This window comes from Fusarium flagelliforme (assembly GCF_020744385.1).
Source record: "Fusarium flagelliforme strain FIESC 12 MPI-CAGE-AA-0113 chromosome Unknown B0J16scaffold_2, whole genome shotgun sequence".
Lineage (NCBI taxonomy): Eukaryota > Fungi > Ascomycota > Sordariomycetes > Hypocreales > Nectriaceae > Fusarium > Fusarium flagelliforme.
The window spans coordinates 1,529,273-1,542,713 of record NW_025763504.1 but is presented as its reverse complement, the minus strand read 5'-3'; the positions used below and the strand labels follow the sequence as shown (position 1 = coordinate 1,542,713).

The following is a 13,441-nucleotide window of genomic DNA, read 5'->3' as shown; positions in this document are numbered from 1 at the left end:
CCGTGCTCACCTCGACTGCGCCGCGGAACGGGACGGCATCGCCGTTACACGGGCAAGTGCACGGAGACTGTTTGAATTATTCCCGCATTATCCTACAGTATTACGTGGTCAAGTTGAAGGCATTACGTCGGACACAGCTCAGACTAATATATGGGATCTATCTACCTAGGTACTTGACCGCATAGACAATCTAAAGCTGTAGGGTAAATGCATCCTCAAAGGCCTCACTCTGCTATATTGTCAGACAAATAACATGTAACGTTGACAATGAAATAGAAATTGGTGATAGATCATATGAGTTTTCATATACATTCGATTCTTTATGTGCTGATTATTTGCACATCTAAATAGCCACATTCAACGCTCCCAAATTTAAACTTTAAACGAGATACATGAGTTCCTCCTTTTTTAACGCCGTGATAACAAGACATTTCCAATTCTTTTAGCCCATCATGGACTTTCCAATCTCACTTTCCCAGTTTTCGCCTCGCTCGAAGCCGTTGGAGTGTGTCTGATAATCAAACAGAGCCTTGGCAACATCCTCCTTGGAAGTAAGAACGAAAGGACCGTACTGAATAACAGGCTGATCCAGGGGCGTACCAGCGATGATAGCCACCCGAGCAGACTTCTCTGCACCAGCATCAACCTCAAAGTGAACAACTTCGCCCTCAGGCTCAAAAACAATGTTGTGGTATTGCTCAACAACACGCTTCTGGTCATCCTTGCCAACAATGACCTGTCCCTCGAGGGTGTAGGCAAAAGCGTTCCAGTTGGGAGGCAGAGGCTGAGTGATCTTGCCACCGGGCTTGATCTCAATGTCGAGGAACCAGACGGGTGTGTAGGCGAGATCCTTGACTGAGTCGATGCCGTGGCTTTGACCGGAGATGACCTTTACGGTGACCTTGTCGTCGTCAATCTTGGCGATGGGGATCTCTGCTGCCTTGAGATCGCGGTAGCGGGGTTCACAGGCCTTGAGCTCCTTGGGGAGATCGACCCAGAGTTGAAGACCGACATTGGCGCTGCCGTCGGCGTTCTGTTGGGGCATCTCAGCATGCATGATACCTAAGTGAGTGTCAGTAAATGGATTTTTCCCATGGGAGATCATGTAAACATACCTTTTCCAGCAGTCATGAATTGAAGGTCTCCAGCGGAGAGAGTGCCTCGGTTACCAGCAAAATCCTCATGGTCCATACCACCCTCAAGGAGGTAAGTGATAGTCTCTTGACCACGGTGAGGATGGTCGGGGAATCCGGCACCAGGCTTGACAGAGAAGTGGTCGAGCATCAGGAAAGGAGAAAAGTTGCGGAGCTGAGGAGTACCAATTGATCGACGAACGCGAGCACCAGCACCCTCAGATTGCTCAATAGCAAGGAAGACCTTGCGGATAGATCGATGGACAGACATTTCGGTGGCGTAAAGGTGTTGGGTGTCCTTCTCTTGGTCGATGATTTTGTCGCTGTAGATGTAAGATAGAGGTGTAAGAGTCTTTAACACCTCAAAGGTAGAAGTAGCTGTGTCCTTGAAACGGGTTTGGAATAAGGCGATGGCAGCTAATGCTATGAATGCTGGGATGAAGATGCTTCGGAAGAGGGTCATGACAAGATAGGACGGATGAAGCAAGGACTTATATACTACAAGAAGAGTCCGATGGATGAGGGGATGATTTCGCAAGCAACGACAAATGAGTAGAAATAGATGGATTATTAAGTTAAAGCCATTGGGTCAGACTGGCGATTGTGGAGGGTTTTGCGATGTTTAGTCAATGTTACATCAGCAGCTAGAGGGAAGGTTTTACCACTAATAGCCGCTGTAAGTTAGGGACTGCAGATGGTTTGCTAAGGCTGACCAAATCGATGGTGTGTCTAATAAGTGGAGACAATTACTAAGGGCTTATCGTGATACGCCATCTGCTGGGTATCCGTATTTCCGGTCAACCTCACCTCCTTCTAGAATCCATAGACTGCCTTGATCAGAGTTTATTGGGGATGAGTGTAACTTTGGCTTTGCAATCGTATCTTCTAGTGTTACCTCACTGGGACTCGCAGCCTCAGTGGCGTGTCTTCTCTTTTGGAAGGCTTTAATGCTTCACGTGTTCAACCGAAACTCCTTCCCCTCGTTCTACTGTTTCTGTGGAGTTGGAGCACTCTTCCCCATGTCTGTCGGTATATGACATGGTGATGGCCCTTCCTGACTGGAGCGTTCGATTTCAGCATTATATCAAGTTTCTGATATAAAGGTATCGAGCGAGTGCGAAGAAACAGCTACTCGATGAAAAGTATGCTCGGTTGTTGATATTACAGCTGGTGACCCCGCCAACCGAGAATCTCCATGTATATGGCAGTACACGTCTATGTAGCCAGTTTCCTTTCCTTCAGCGATGTGGTCTTGTAATATTATAAGTAGGAAAAGAATTCGAAGAGGTCGAAGTCTATGACTGATAACTCAGAGACCTTGACATTTCGAACTTGTGTATATAAAATCCCAAATGGTAAATGAGGCTCTAATCATTCCAATTTTGTTAAATGGTAAGGCTGAGAGAGGGGCTTTATATACTTCTTCTGATAATACTCCCATAGTGAGCGAATTTGAGAAGATTGCACTTTTGTCAGCCTGCGTCTCGCAATCGCGCAAACTATTGAAACAGCTGCACTATGTATGCAAACAGTAACAATTCTCGACAAAAACCCTGAAGTGGTAAAAACAAAGACATGTGGTTGTTTCTGGTCAATACACTTATCGCAATGCCTGGATTTTAGGGTTGGCATAAGGCTGGCACAAGGTTGATTGAGAGGCTCTAGTCACACGAGGTATAGATTGATATATGCAGGCACTGCGCCTGACAGAAACAGCAGACAAGAAGACAGTGCTGTTTGTCCTTGTGATTTCTGTCCTGCCCCGTAAGCGCCGTTCAGCGATCTATCATCTTCAGCATCCAGGGGTAATAAATGTCAGCTTGAGGGTGTATCCCCATTGGCAAGGGCTGCCTGTCCGAAACTAACAAGTCCAGGAAAAAGGAACGAAATTGCAGGATCAGACAAGATAATGCAGGAGGATCTAAGAAGTGACTGTCCCAAGCGAACGGTACCAAATAGATGGCGATTTGTTATTGGCCACATGGCTGTGGCAGGGCGGTGCAGGGGCTGTGATCGCCACTAGCGACGGGATTAATGCACGCAATTAAAGCTCGAGGCGCTGGCATGAATGCCTTGGGCAGAATGGGCGAACTGTGTGCGAACTATCCATTGGTGCAACCAATTAATCACCGAGCATCCATCCATACCAGCATAGGTACTAACCTAAACACTGCGCCTCGTAAAAGGAACACCGCCAACTGAAAACAACGTGATAGTAGTGTTCTGCAACTACTGGCAAATTCCTACACTGGATATGCCTTGTGCGCCTCGGAATAGACAAAGACTTAATATAAAGATCCATAGCACCTGTGATCACATATAGTGTATATCAAAGTAACACCAACAAACAAAGAGCCTTTACACGAAGTCACAAACAGCTCTTGCTTTATTAGACTTTGTCACTGTCTTAATACACCGAACCACCCCGAAACTCAGTATTCCACCAAACTCTTATTAAGAATAAAAGGCAACATCTTCCCAATGCCTCACGCAACTTCCTCTTCACCAAAGATGTTCAGCCGCATCAAGGATAAATTCACCAGCAAGAATTCGACGCGGGACTTGAAGACGCAATATAACGGCATCAACATGGGTAACTCAAATACCACACCTACTTGCTATGCTAGCAATAACCCCTTCCTCGATATCCGTAAGTCACAGTCTTCGTGTAATGCTGCCTCAGAACTAACACTTCCCGCAGCCAACGAGGCACCTCCTGCTTATGAATCATACCCCAAAGCTTCTAATCTCGACATTCCCCGTCGAGCCGCATCCCCAGCACCTAGTATGTCTAGTATAACAAGCGCAGAGGACAAATATGCCTTCCTCTCAACTTTTGATACCGTGTTCGTGATTGACGACTCCGGTTCGATGGCTGGTCGATCATGGCGAGAAGTCCGGGAAGCACTTAGCACCATCGCACCCATTTGCACATCCCACGATCCTGACGGTATCGATGTTTACTTCCTGAATCACCGATCATCCGCTACTGGATCAGGCACACAAGCACCAGGAGGATACTTCAACATCCGTGACGCTAGGCAAGTCTCTCGCTTGTTCGAGTCCGTCCGCCCCTGCGGTTCAACACCTACCGGCGCTCGTCTTCACAGCATCCTCAAGCCCTACGTTTCGCACATCGCCCGCCGAGCTGAGAACATTGACTCGACCAAGCCGGTCAACATCATCGTGATCACCGACGGATGTCCCACAGATGACCCAGAGGGTATCATCGTACACCACGCCAGGAAGCTCGATAAGATCGAGGCACCTCCTCATCAGGTTGGAATTCAATTCTTCCAGGTTGGAAACGAGCTCGGTGCTACAAAGGCTCTTCGCGAACTGGACGACGAGCTTTCTGAGCAGGGAATTCGTGATATGGTTGATACAGCTACCTGGAACTCCACTACTGCGAACAACACCCAGACTCTAACGGCCGATGGTATCCTCAAGGTCGTTCTTGGTGCGGTTGTCCGACGCCTCGATCGTCGGTCTACTCATGGCTCTCCCCAAGGTCGTGCTCGCTAAAACCTTCCATTTGTAACGGGGTGGCTCATGCTAGATATCGGAGCCATGGTGTTCTTTCTTCTATTGTATTACTATTGGGGTGGTCTATTGCTTTATATGATACCAGGGGAGTTCTGGAAATTAGACAGAATAGATGGCGACCTATATTAATAGAGCCACGCTCTCACGAGATTCAAATCACAGGCTCCACTAGTTTAATATATCAAAACTCGATTACTACGTATAATGACTCATCTCGACGTCTCTCTGGAATGTATCCGCCTCTCTTTCCATCGATCGAGGCTCCATGTATCCCAGGATGTTTCCCACGACTTGTCGTAAACCCCGGCATTAGTAGTTTTCACCCGAAGATTGACTTCTTCCTCAACCCCCAAAACCCCGTGTACTGTTTTCCTGTTGTTCACCATAATGGAAAAGAAAGAGAATGCAAAGAAACAAACCCGTATGCGGGGTATAAATCACCATTCAATCTCCAGAAGGGAAATGTGATTGCATATGGTCTGTATCCGTGCATGAATGAAAACCCAATGTCGTTGTGCATGCAGAAAATTGGCACATGTAAAGAAAGCAAACACCCATAGGATCAAAACCCAAAACGCCTGCCGTCGACTGTTTGGTCTAGGCGACTGTGTCTGAGCCGTGCTGATGAGGTCTCTTCCCCAGACGGCAACAGTATTGTTGTAAAGTGAATTCATAGTCAAAAGTAGAATGACATAATGGCACAATTTCGTTCAGTACCATACTCGTCAGAGTCTTACTGTCCCACAGAAGAAGTCGAGGTTCTTCTCCCAAGTTACGTTATTCCAACGAATCAAGGACAGTAAAGAACAACCGTAGCGATTTGTTTATCGCATACAGACGACATCAGCCACGCAGACCGAGTGTGCAGAGATGTTCGAACCAGTGTCGTTGCGGCAAGTCACAACAGGCGTGGTAACAAGAGCAACACGCCAGTGCTCAGCTTGCAGGTCCTGGGGGTCGAAGTCGGGCCAGATTGGCATCATAGACTGGGAAGAGTATCGGCTACCGATCTCGGGAAAGCGGAAATCAAAAGTTAGTCGGCTGCTGAGGATCCGACTGGATAGGGCCCAAGTGGCGGAAGCGACGCTTTCCAACTCCTTGTAGATGGTCTCGGGATCGCCATCAGGGTTGAGTAGTGGCTCGATCATGTTGAGAATCACATCCGAGATCTCCTGGCAGCGAACCTTGCTGAACTCTTGGAATCCGTCCAACTTCATGATGGAATCAATGATGCTTGCCTGGCGGTCGAGAATGTGCTGACGACGAGCAGCTGGCTGGCCTAGAGGACCTATTAGTATCCAAAGTAGGTACTGATAAACACAGTAGTGGAAAACATACCTTGAGTTCGCTCAAGATCCTTCTCGACTTCGACGAGGCCGTGAGTGGCTTCAGTCTCTGCACCCATCCAAGCGCGCGGAACCCAAACACGGTTCACAACGTAGTCGATAACGACGCGAGTAACCAAGCAGGATTTGGAGCTTGCTTCCTTGAGATGGAAGTCGAGATAGGAGACGGCCTCGTGCTCAGAAAGAGGGTGATATGTTGCTACGAGCACAGGCCACAGACGAGTATCGGAGAGATCAGTAGGGTTAATGAAGGTGGCTTTTTCAGCGTGATTGCGGACGAAAGCGCGAATAGACTCGTAGAGGTCGGTGAACTGATCGTGCCAAGCAGTGATGGTCATATCGGTGATGTAAATGGGAGGCCCAGGAAAAGGAGGGCGAGTAGTCAGCACACCTGGCGGGGCAGTGTAGTCAGGGGCAGATATAGTGACAGGATCCCGGAAGCGGCTGTACTTGTTGCGTCCGCCCGAGGGAGTAGGGGGGTAATACTGGCGCGGCTGGCCATATCCTCCTTTGTTGGGAGAGATGAGACTCTTGTCGGGATGCCCGTAAGACTGGGGGTAGAACTCAGGTGCGTTGGGACGATAATTACCGTTGCCGAATGCACGGCGGGGAGCATTACGTCCATACAAAGACTGAGGCCCAGTGCCATTTGATGATGGGGTTCCAAATAGAGACTGTGTCTGCGAAGGAGTAGGAGGCGCCCACTGGCCAAATCGGCGCTCGCTTGGTGCAGTTGAGGTCGGGCGAGAAGGACCAGGCACGATATGAGAACCAAAGCGCGAAGCAGAAAGAGGACGATGGGACTGGACAGCGACCTCGCTGGGCCCAGAGGACTTGGTGTCGCGTGAGTTGGTGTCCCCGTTGCCATCAGGGCGCAGTGACATGATGGTCTTCTGGACTGCGTCTTTATCAGAGCATGACTCGGCGATGCTCTCAATAGCACGAGCCACAGAGTCAGAGCTCGGGTTCTTCATGACCCAGAGGGATCGACGGGAGTTGACCTGTTCCTCGAGATGCTTGATCGTATCTCCTAACTGCTAGCGAATGAGTCAGGTTCTTGCTTCCAGTAGATGTTGGAACGAGTAGCTTACCTTGACCATAGCGTCGCGATCAGGAGATGACTTGGAATCATCAGAATTACCGTCGTTACTCCTCTCTTTGAGCGACTTGATCTCACGAGAGAGCTTCTGAAGCTCTTCCATAACCTTGGCGACTTCGGCTTCGGCCTCCTGTCGCTTTTCCTTCTCATTTGACAGCTCGACGCGAAGGTTGCTCAAGTTGTGAGTCTGATCGTCAGCCTCTGCCTTGGCAAGGTTGGCCTCGATACTCATACGCGCGATCGCCTTGTCTGTATCCTCTTGATCTAGAGTCAGGTTCATGAGCGCGTCGACAAGCTGGCTCGTCTCGGTGCTGACGATCTGCCCGACCTCTTGAAGCTGGGCGATGATCTCACTGGACTCCTTGGAAGAGACACCAGGCATGCGTCGCAGAGAGGTTTGGATCTTGACAAGGATCTCTTGAGACTGGCGCGACTTTTCAAAAGCAGGCTACGAAAGAGGAGACTGGTCAGTTGTTGATTCAAGATATGCGCAGCCGCTCAACGGACGACGAGAGAGTGACGCGGAGTAAACAACGACAAGAGAATTGATAACTCACGTGGTTGTTGGTCATCTGCTTGATTCTCTCTGATCGAGCAGCTCCCGCGAGGGGAGTCGAGAAGTTGATGCTCAACATCGTGTTGGAAGGTTTGGTATCACGACTTCCACTGCTGAACGACCACTTCGATGCCGGTTGATTCTGTGAGAAATAGCTACCAGTAGAAGATGCGTTGCAATCGAATGTCATTCTAGACAAAGAAAACTTCTCAAGGGTGATGATAGCGATCTCAGTTCAATCGAGAGAGGGCAGTAGAAAGAATTAGGGGAGGTCGATGAAAGAGAGTGGAGTGTTCAGGTGAGGTGAAGCGAGGAGTGAATAAACAAAAGCTTTAAACGATACCGAGACAAAACTCTTTATGTGATTCTCCTCCCGTGTTCGCGCCGAGTCAGATCGAATCTTCCCTTGCTTGCCAAATGCGCAGGAAAAGATAGAAAAAGATGCACCAAACGCTAGGGATGAAAGGTATCAGAGTGCGTTCGTGTAGCATCTAGCAATGACCCCTTTCTCATGTGCATGGAGAGAGTTTTAACGTCGCAGCAAAGACGAGAAGAGGCCGAAAAATGAGCGGCGAGAATCTGGAAACACATTCATTCTCCTCTTCGATTTGCGTGCTGGAAATCAAAGGCGGGTTCCAGTCAGCCAGCTGCCTAGCACTGGCAAACCAATGACACTGGCACTCGCACAGAGTTTCCCTCAGCCCAACTCTAACAGGTACCTATGTATTACCAAAGAATAGAGAGGCGATAGCAAAAACAATTGTTTGAATAGACAACAATAATTAAGGCGTGGCTAAGTAAGATTCGATCAAATATGGTGCGAGCGACGGAATGACAATCGGTAGATGAACCAAAGTAAGTGTACGAGGATGGATAAGATAACAAGCAAATAAAACTCTTTGCTTTTAAGGACAAGTGACGACAAGAGTGGTAAAATATTTTTATAATATGATTTATTCAATTGAACGACGAGATATCCCCTCGTATGATACACGATCTCCGGAGTCTGGAGAGGCGAAGCACGTGGGTAGAGTTCAGACGTCCACAAGGTCTACCTCTAGGGTCAATGACCCAAAGGTACGCTCAACATCAGGGTCGAGACTGACATCTACTTATCGCTTGACATACCTGAACATAATCAGTAAGGTAACGAATCAAGCTTCGTGACACCTCCTACCTTTAGATCCTCAAACATAGTCACAAAAAGCGATAATTACTCTCAATACATTCTATATTTTGGAAGAAACTAATCATATAACAAAAAGAGGCGCAAGTCTGGGGGTGCTGCCCCTTTGAATAAGGGGAAGAGCCATCCTAGGGTACAAGACATCAGTATTGGTCCTTCGACTGAACGAGTGCTGAACCTGGAGATCGATTAAAGATCCGAATAGGGGCGCGTGCGCATCGAGCTTCCAGACAAGGCAAGTCGGAATAAAGGGCGATAAACCTGCGACACCGTGATGGTTAAAAAGAGACGCGATGCTGAAATGAGGAACCTTGATGCATATAATATGAGTCGTGAAAGTTGGGCGGTGGTAGCGAATACATCGCGCTGCGGAAACGTGTATAAGAGCGACAGCGGAAGGTTTCCGGAAGAAGCGGAGACTTCAAGTCTGTTCATGGCCAAACTCTTAGTGATGCTCTTCAGCCAGTTCATATGGACTCTGCTAACCTGCAAGAGTCCTAGAGAGCGTTGTTGACAAGCCACAAATTAGCTTTAAATTGCCCTGGTACGAGAGAACAAACTGCTGTAGACGGCATCTACAACAGGTGACGCGTCGATCATTCGTCCGCCGAAGTATCGGCCGTTAAGGCCCTTGATGGCATTCTCGCCGCCCTGGACTTTGTCAAATTTGAGATAGATATCACCCTTTGAGTTTGGATCAACCGAGATGTGAACAACGTGTCCATACTTGCTCTCGGCTTCTTGACGAACATCGTCCTCAAGTTCCTTGACCCAGTCGGTGCCTTCCTCCCTGTGTATTGTTAGTTCTGTTTCCCTCATGAACGGAATAACTGGGGTGACATACTCTTCGGGGTCGAACATGTTGTGCAACACAACACAGCGACTAGCCATGTTGACATTAACAGGTAATGGCTTCGCCTCCGTCTTGGGTTTGAGGACTTGTTGTCGTTCGTCGTTGCCGTTGGTGGTAGCAGAGTCGTCGGTTCTGGCAAGCTTCCTCATCAATGCATCGCGACTATAGTTGTTAAAGTTGACACCAGCGACGTCGGTATCATCAAGAGCACTAGCACCTCCTGTCTTCTCGTTATCTCGACCACCAGCTCGGTCGAAAGTAGAGTTCTGAGGGCCACGTCCGCCAGAACCAGAGAACGCAGAGCCCTGGAAGTTCTGGTTTTGTTGATTCTGTCCGGAAAATCTCTGCAACATGTTGGCAGTACTCTCAGGGGTGAACTTATCGTTTCCGAGTCCAACACGAATAGGACGTCCAGCTAGATCAAAGCCGTTCATCTTCTCCAGTGCCTCTCGTGCCTGACCAGCATCACGGAATCTTGTCAAGTTAGCAGTTGATACATGATTTGGAATGGGTGAACTCACTGGACGAAGCCATAGCCACGGCTGCGGCCGTTCTCATCTTTTTGGAGCTGAACAAACTCAAGCTCACCGAAAGGCTCGAAGACAGCCTGCAAGTCTTGCTCGGTAACGTTGAAATGAATGTTGCCAACATAAAGACGGTGGAATGGAATAGAATTGGGATGGGGCCCTGAAGCTTCAGGGTTTCGAGCCTGTCGGTTCTTCTCGGCTTCTGTCACTTGTACGATGACCGGGATACCTAGGAGTTTTTGTCCAGTAAGTTGAAGCGCCTGGGTAACGGATTCCTCGTTTGTGAATTCGACATAACCAACTCTGCCATTTGTTAGTAACCCTCCTTAGTAAAGAATGCGATAAATCTTACCCCTTGGATCTTTGACTGATACGGTCTTTGACGATCTGGGCCTCATTAACGGGTCCAACCTTTTCGAAGAATTCTTTGAGCTCGCGAGTGCGGAGACGGGCAGCCAGTTGTTGGACAAACACAGTACGGCGATCTCTTTCGTCTTCGGTAAGCTGCGGCTTGCCGTCTTCGCGCTTATTTTCCCGACGTTCGTCATCCCTACCGCGTCCATAGTCACGGTTTCGTCGCTCTCCGCGATCTCGTCGCTCACGAGGCTCTCGGTCATCACGAGGGCGGTAATGGCGGTAAGGGGAGCGAGAACGTGAACGAGAGCGTCGTCCACCTCGGTAATAATCACCATCTCTGTTTCGGCGTGAATGACGGCGGTCACTGTCGCGGCTGCGGCTTCTTCTCCTACTCTTGTGGCTCCCAGCATCGCTTCGTGGTGTTCCTACGTCGGGGGTGCCTCTGCGGCTTCGGGTTGGGCTGTCTCTACGGCGTCGGCCATGATCGCGGTCGCGATGTCGACTTCCGTCCCGATCACGACCACGATCGCGTTCCCGGTCTCTTCGTTCAGGTTCGTCCCTAGTTTTATCCTCTATAGGGCTCTTGATCTTCTGTTCGGCTGTATCTTTCGCGGTGGCGTCGAGGAGTGCTTCCACGTCCAAGGTAGCCATGATGTCTGCGGATTAAGTTTATCGATGGGTGTGTAAAATTAGGACTCGTACGTAATCCAATATTTTCAGGTATCTGAATACGGATTCCGGGTGTGTACTTTGATATTCGCCTTCGTTTGATGAAAAGGGTCGTTGGAAGGGAGATGCCTTGAAAAGTCCGTAAGGGTCGAGCTTTTGGCTGAACGTACTATGTCAAAAGCGTCTTACCTGCACGTGACTTGACACGTGGCGAGCACCGCAGCCACCACGTTTGTCAGTGAACGGATACGCTGAGTACTAACGAAGGTAGACAATACTAAGATAAGATTTAAAAGAAGATTTATTATTAAAGCGACTCTGTCCAAGAAGAACATTGGGCGTACCAGTCCCAACTATTAAAACTATTTATGATGATTCGATACCGTTAATGCCGAGGGCCCACCGTGCTCATTACCATCCATTAAATCATGACTGCTCCGTACAACCCAGTGTGCGCCAAGCACTTGATGGCATGACATATATACAATGTGCCGACTTGGTTTCATTACGTGCACGCACGGCAGAAATTGCGTACATACATTATAGCGAACTTAATTTGTCTTCTTGGTTTTGTAGACGAGCTCAGTGCCGAAAATGGTGTCCCAGAACTTGCTTGTAACTCCAAAACCAAGCTCGTAATCGAGAAAGTGATGAGCAAGGTGGTACTTCTTGAGCTCCTTGTACCAGAGAGGTAGGTCCTGGTGATGAAGGAAGTAGTGTGTGAGGTCGTAACAGACGTACCCGAAGACACCCCCACAGTAGGCAGCCACTGCAGCATACCAGTTGTGGAAGAGGATGGCATGGGCAATCTTCCAGAAAGGAGCAGCCAGTGCAGCAAAGAGAGTAGGTGGCATAACGAGACGATATCTATCCATGGGAAGATAATGGTGGATACCGTGAAGAATGAAATGCAGAGTTATTCCTACTCGGTTATCAGGCAGGTAACTGGCGGAATTAGTATATGAGTTCGGTAGAATCATTAGGGGAACTTACTAGTCAAGGTGGAACAAGAAGCGGTGGAGAACGTATTCGATGATCGTCCAGAAGAAAACACCAAACACCCAGTAACCAAGAGTATGTAGCTGGTTGTCGAAACCTTGAGAAGCGATGTAGGTGCCGTAGGCGATGCAAGGTAGCCAGATCGTAGGAACCACATACCAAGCGGTCTTGGAGAGAGGTTCGAGGAAGTTTCCAAAGAGAGGTGCAGACTGGCCGCCCTTGTAATGGCGAGGACGATGAACCTGGTCAAGATAGAATTCCTTGGTGAAGCCACCGAACCAGAGTTGCGGGAAAAGAGGCTTGTTCAAGTCGAGAAACTTGTTCTTCTTGTAGTCCATGTTGTAGTCTGTTTCTTTGCTCAAATCCTCCTCACAAGACATTCCGGTTCGAGGATGGACTTTGACATTGCCGTTGGCGGTCCCATTGGCAGTTCCATTGGCGTGTCCATTCACGGACTTCTCGGATACGAGGAATCCGACCAGGCTTTCATCGAGGATCTCGTAGGCAGAGTCAGAGTGTGTATGAGAATCAGAATCCTTCAAGATCTTTTCGATATCGCGGCCGGCATATTCGAGAACGTATTCGGGACCGCCGGGGTGATCCTCAACGAAGTCGGTGATATCGTAGACCTTGTTACCGATAGTGACATAGCAGGAGTCCCCCGAGTTGTGCTCTTCGACCTCGGCGCGGGTGAAGGTTGGAAGTGTACGTCCAGGCATTCTTGCTCAAGCAGCGGTCGGAACTTTAGGGTCGGGAGGTGTGACTGGAGGACCAGAGGTGAAGCGAACACACAAGGCGAGGTGGTCTTTGTCGACGACCGGGAGAAGCGGAGGAAGGATGCGAACTGAAGGAGAGTGTAGGATTAAGAAACCAGAAATTGAAACCTAATGAAAAGGGTTGAAGGTTTAATATCAAAGACTAGTCAGAGCAAGGGAACAAAAGGGCGGCGCGAGCGGCGAGTTAAAGTCGCCGCACAGGGGTCCATCCAGGGGATTTTTTTAATGAGGATCCCCATCCGTGGCCGTGTGTTAGCAACAGAGTGGCGCTACAATGACCATAGAACAGGCCACAATAACGGAAGACAAGTACTGAGTCCTTGTTATTAAGCGGAAGCTACAATAAGACGACAATGTTTATTTAATTACGGTGGACAATTACCATTCGTGGTTG

At 48.8% G+C, this 13,441-nt stretch overlaps 5 protein-coding genes across 5 annotated transcripts; 1 reads left to right on the top strand and 4 right to left on the bottom strand.

Moving 5' to 3' along the window:
• Positions 1-442: 442 nt before the first annotated feature.
• On the bottom strand, positions 443-2,173 carry B0J16DRAFT_353664 (RmlC-like cupin domain-containing protein; the record flags this gene model as incomplete). Its single annotated transcript, XM_046129327.1, has 3 exons — positions 443-1,062; positions 1,116-1,518; positions 2,123-2,173. The coding sequence occupies 3 exons, from the start codon at positions 2,171-2,173 to the stop codon at positions 443-445; spliced, it is 1,074 nt and encodes a 357-aa protein (XP_045986154.1).
• Positions 2,174-3,375: 1,202 nt separating this feature from the next.
• B0J16DRAFT_332623 (uncharacterized protein) lies at positions 3,376-4,878 on the top strand. The gene is made up of 2 exons (XM_046126732.1): positions 3,376-3,783; positions 3,835-4,878. Exons 1-2 carry the CDS (start codon positions 3,615-3,617, stop codon positions 4,656-4,658), a joined length of 993 nt encoding a protein of 330 aa, XP_045986153.1. The 5' UTR covers positions 3,376-3,614; the 3' UTR covers positions 4,659-4,878.
• A 625-nt stretch (positions 4,879-5,503) lies between these two features.
• Positions 5,504-7,759, bottom strand: B0J16DRAFT_353662 (uncharacterized protein; the record flags this gene model as incomplete). Its single annotated transcript, XM_046129326.1, has 4 exons — positions 5,504-5,958; positions 6,018-7,062; positions 7,117-7,572; positions 7,682-7,759. The coding sequence occupies 4 exons, from the start codon at positions 7,757-7,759 to the stop codon at positions 5,504-5,506; spliced, it is 2,034 nt and encodes a 677-aa protein (XP_045986152.1).
• Positions 7,760-9,382: 1,623 nt separating this feature from the next.
• On the bottom strand, positions 9,383-11,513 carry B0J16DRAFT_56405 (uncharacterized protein). Its single transcript, XM_046134069.1, has 5 exons — positions 11,462-11,513; positions 10,599-11,401; positions 10,241-10,549; positions 9,711-10,193; positions 9,383-9,656 (listed from the first exon to the last, which is right to left on the bottom strand). The coding sequence occupies exons 2-5, from the start codon at positions 11,252-11,254 to the stop codon at positions 9,398-9,400; spliced, it is 1,707 nt and encodes a 568-aa protein (XP_045986151.1). The 5' UTR covers positions 11,255-11,401; positions 11,462-11,513; the 3' UTR covers positions 9,383-9,397.
• A 57-nt stretch (positions 11,514-11,570) lies between these two features.
• B0J16DRAFT_368511 (uncharacterized protein) lies at positions 11,571-13,281 on the bottom strand. Its single transcript, XM_046130226.1, has 2 exons — positions 12,266-13,281; positions 11,571-12,217 (listed from the first exon to the last, which is right to left on the bottom strand). The coding sequence occupies exons 1-2, from the start codon at positions 12,988-12,990 to the stop codon at positions 11,824-11,826; spliced, it is 1,119 nt and encodes a 372-aa protein (XP_045986150.1). The 5' UTR covers positions 12,991-13,281; the 3' UTR covers positions 11,571-11,823.
• Positions 13,282-13,441: the final 160 nt, after the last annotated feature.